This window comes from Lepus europaeus, chromosome 6 (assembly GCF_033115175.1).
Source record: "Lepus europaeus isolate LE1 chromosome 6, mLepTim1.pri, whole genome shotgun sequence".
Lineage (NCBI taxonomy): Eukaryota > Metazoa > Chordata > Mammalia > Lagomorpha > Leporidae > Lepus > Lepus europaeus.
The window spans coordinates 13,267,852-13,272,468 of NC_084832.1; the positions used below are offsets into that span (position 1 = coordinate 13,267,852).

General features: G+C 56.1%; 1 protein-coding gene across 1 annotated transcript; it reads left to right on the plus strand.

Moving 5' to 3' along the window:
* The first annotated feature begins 2,360 nt into the window (after positions 1-2,360).
* Positions 2,361-3,407, plus strand: LOC133762034 (G-protein coupled receptor 183-like). The gene has a single exon (XM_062195153.1). It carries the CDS (start codon positions 2,361-2,363, stop codon positions 3,405-3,407), a length of 1,047 nt encoding a protein of 348 aa, XP_062051137.1.
* The last annotated feature ends 1,210 nt before the right edge of the window (positions 3,408-4,617 follow it).

Genomic DNA, 4,617 nt, shown 5'->3' on the forward strand with positions numbered 1-4,617 from the left:
ACTGATTTCCTCAAACAGTTCACAGCCCACAGACAGCAAAGCTGCTACTCTTAGACACCTTCTGAATGTAACCAGTGGCTGGCACAGCACTTGAGAAATTCTGGAGAGAGTTAAAAAAGTGTCTTTTCATTTCCGATTTCACAAAGCATATATATATATATATATATATATATATATATATATATGGTAATATTATATATATCACATCTAATGCAGCATCTTTCTATTTCTTTTTTAAAAAGATTTATCTATTTTTTTAAAGATTTATTTATTTATTTTTTGAAAGTCAGAGTTATATTGAGAGATGGAGAGGCAGAGAGAGAGAGAGAGAGAGAGGTCTTCCATCCACTAGTTCATTTTGGCCACAGTGACCGGAGCTGAGCTGATCTGGATCCAAAGCCAGGAGCCAGGAGCTTCTTCCAGGTCTCCCACGCAGGTGCGAGGCCCAAGGACTTGGGTCATCTTCCACTGTTTTTCCAGGTCAAAGCACAGAGCTGGATTGGGAGTGGATCTGCTGGGACTCGAACTGGCACCCATAAGAGATGCCGGCACTGGAGGTGGCAGCTTTACCTGCTATGCCACAGTGCTGGCCCCAAAGATTTATCTATTTATTTGAAAGCCAGAGCTACAGTGAGAGAAAGAGAGAGAATCTTCCATCTGCTGGTTCACTCTCCTCATGGCCGCATTGGCCAGGTCTATGCCAGGCTGAGGCCAGCAGCCAGGAGCTTTCTCAGGATCTCCCACATGGGTGCAGGGGCCCAAGCACTTGGGCCATCTTCTGCTGCTTTCCTAGGTGCATTAGCAGGGAGCTGGGTGGGAAGTGGAGCAGCCGGGACTTGAACCAGCACCCCTATGGAATGTCGGTGTCACAGTCGGTAGCCCCACCAGTTACTCCACACGCCGGCCACAGCATCTCTCCTTCTCTGTCTTTATATCTACCTACGATGTAATCCAGCCCCTGGTCTCTCGCTAGCCATCCATCCAGTCTGCGTTCAGAAGCCTCCTGGGTGCCCCTCTCTCTGCCTTCCAGCCCGACGGCCCTTCCTTGCCCTGTGAAGAGAGGCCCTTCTCACCTCTGCAGACCCAGACAGCAATTTCCATGGCTGGGTTGACAAGCGGCACAGACTCCAGCAAGGCTCTCTGCCAGGAGGGCACGGCTGGGTCTGACCCAAGGGGGCTGGGGGGCTTGTGGACCTGGGGCCCTTCTCATCAACATCTCACTGCACATGCCAGCTCTTCTTGCCCTGACTCCATGGCCCCGGCTCTCGGGCAGGCCACACCCATCAGCGATGAGAACCGGGAGACTGAGGATGGGCCACACTGGTTTGTTCACTTTGTGCAAATTGTCAAGATGCGCTTTGATGGCTTGCACGTATTTTTAAAAGATTGGTTTATTTGAAAGGCAGAGTTGTAGAGATGGAGGGAGAGACCCGAGAGAAAGAGAGATCTTCCATCTGCTGGTTTGCTCCCCAAAAGGCTCCAATGACCTAGGCTGATCCAGGAACCAGGACCTCCATCTAGGGCTCCCACATGGGTGCAGGGACCCCAGCTCTCAGGCCATCTCCCACTGCTTTCCCAGGCACATTAGCAGGGTGCCGCATTGGAAGTGATACAGCCAGGACTGTGACCAAGGTGCACATGGATGGCAGTGTCTTAACCCACTGCACCACAGCGCCAGACCCAATTTGCCCGTATTTTTGCATGTGTGTATTGTGGTGTAAAAAAGTGGCTGGGCCAGTATTGTGGCATAGCCAGCAGAGCTGCCTCCTGCCTAGCTGGCATCCCAAATGGGCACCGGTTGCTCCACTTCTGATCCCTGCTAATGGCCTGAGAAATCAGCATCAGATGGCCCAAGTGCTTGGGCCCCTGCACCCACATGGACACAGGAGACCTGGATGAAACTCCTGGCTTCAGCCTGACCTAACCCCAGCTGTTTCGGCCATCTGGGGAGTCAACCTGCAGGTGGAAGATACCTCTGTCTCTCTCTCTCTTCCCCTGTAACTTCTTTTAAAAAGATTTATTTATTTATTTGAAAGGCAGAGTTACACACAGAGAGAAGGAGAGGCAGAGGCACAGAGAGAGAAAAAGAGAGAGAGAGAGAGAGAGAGAGGTCTTCCACCCACTGGTTCACTCCCCAGATGGCTGCAATGGCTGGAGCTGGGCAGATTAGAAGTCAGGAGCTTCTTCCAGGTCTCCCACGTGGGTGCAGGGGCCCAAAGACTTGGGCTATCCTCTACTGCTTTCCCAGACACGTCACAGGGAGATGGATTGGAAATGGAGCAGCTGGGACTAGAACCGGCCGGCATTAACCATCTCTATTCCAGAGGCGTGTTTTCTGTCTCCCCTAGGACCTGAAGCAGATGGCCTCCACGCAGGCTGACCCAGGCAGCCTGCCCCTCAGCGTGGACCTGTGCCTTCCTCACGTCCCGGGCCGGGCGGCCTGCCTGACGCTCTGCCTGTTCTACGCAGCCCTCCTGGTCCTCGGTGTCCTGGGGAACGGCCTGGCCCTTTGCCTCGCCTGTCGAGGGGGCAAGAAGATCAACTCGGCAGGTGTCTACCTGGTCCACCTGGCCCTGTCCCACCTGCTGTGGACCTCGGCCCTGCCGGGAACCATCATCTACTACGCGCGGGGCTTCCACTGGCCGTTCGGGGACGGGCTGTGCAGGCTGACGGCGTTCCTGGTCAGTGCGAACGCCTACGGGGGTGTCTATCTCAGCATGTGCCTGAGCGTGGACCGCTACCTGGCGGTGGTGCGCGCCCACGGGCGCCCGCGGCCCCGCAGCGCCCACCAGGCGGGGCTGGTCTGCGCCGCTGTGTGGAGCCTGGTGCTGCTGCAGACGGTGCCCTTGCTCTGGACCCCCCTGGCCGAGCCCGCGGCGGGCAAGCCGACCTGTGTGGAGCACGTGGGAGCCGAGCCCACGCTGGGGCTGCCCCTCCCGGCCCTGCTGGCCTGCGCCATCGGCTTCTGCGGGCCCGTGGGCGTCATGCTCTTGTGCTACGTGGCGATGGCCTCGAAGCTGCACAGGGCGGCCCAGGGCAGCCCCAGGGCGCGCCGGCGGGGACTGCCCCGGAGGGCCTGCCTGCTCTCCCTGCTGGGGCTGGTGGCCGTGGGGTTGTGCTTCGGGCCCTACCATCTGCACCTCTTCCAGTTCACGGTGCGGGCGGCGCTGCGCCCGCCGTCCTGCGCCGAGCGGAGGGCGTTCGCGTGGACCCTGCAGCTCACCGCGGCGCTCAGGAACGTGAACTGCGGCCTTGACCCTGTTGTCTACTTCTTTACATCCACGCGTGACAGGAAGTGGCTCCTGCGCGTTTTAAAGCTCAGAGCCTTCTCCTCCTCTGGCCCCGGGGAAAAGCTTCTTCAGAAACAGGGCGGGAGGCTCGGGGTGCTGGCCCACAAGGAGGTCTAACCTGTCGCTGACCACGGCGGAAGCTGGGGCACCCGGGCCGCGGGAGCAGGAAGCTGGTGCCATCTGCGGTGGGGGGTGGGAGTAGGATCTTTAAGAAAAATTCCAAAATAAGACGTACAGGTTGAGTGCTCCTTATCCAAAATGCTCGGGATATGCATTTGGGGTTTGTTCTCGGATTTGGGAATATTTGCATATACGAGATATCCGGGGACTGGAACCCAAGTCTAAACACAAGATCCATTTGTGCTCCAAATCCACCTTATACCCATAGCCTGGAGCTAATGTTATGCAATGTTTTTAATACTTTCGTGCAAGAAACAGTTTCGTGGTGTAGAATGTTCCATTGTGGAACATGTCAGCGCTCAAAACCTCGAGGGGTTTGGAGCATCTCAGCGGTCAGTTTTTGGCTTCGGGACGCTGGCCCTGGTCGCATTAGATTCGGGACGCAGGCAGGCAGTGTGCGAGAGTCGCGCCCTGAAGCTCGGGTTGCCTTAGCTCCCTGAGGAGTCCACCTCTCGTGTTTCAGAGTAAATACCAGTGGCACTGCTTGGCGTCTGGATGGGCACCCAGTGGTTTTTTTTTTTTTTTTCCTGGGAAAAGAGTGTTTCTTCTGTAAGTGCAGACAAGTTGGGAAGGGCTGGCTGAGGGCCACATCAGGCACACAGAGCTGCTCTCCAAGGTGGGAGGATGAAGCTGCAAAGAACAAACGCGCCTCAATGCTTAGCACTACCGTTGACCAAATGGCGTTTGCCAAGACGCCAAGGTTTGCTGACAAAGCCGGAACACGTGGGGCGATGCCCACCAGGTGGTCGAGGTGAAGCCCTCTGAGCAGTGGCTGGGGGGTCTTGTGCACTCACAGACTGCTTGTGTAGCTGGAGCGACATCGGGAGGAGGGGAAAAGGCAGCAAACAAATCCTCTCACTCGCTTTGCAGGTGCACACGCTTATTCACCTCGCTGTTTACCCGAGACCCAGGCAAGCCGGTCAGTGCAAGTTGTTGGGTCTCAGGCAATTGACAGAGCGTTTTGGCTGCAATGACTTCTGGTTTTGTGACCTCCCCAGGGTGACAGGGCTGAGAGCAACATCCTTTGTTCTTCATCATAAATGCCTTTCCAACCGTACCTGAGTTTCGATGATGAAGCCGGTTCTGTGGGAACCGGCTCACCCAACCATGCCAGAAGTGGGAGTTTCAGCGCCAGGAGTCGGCTCCA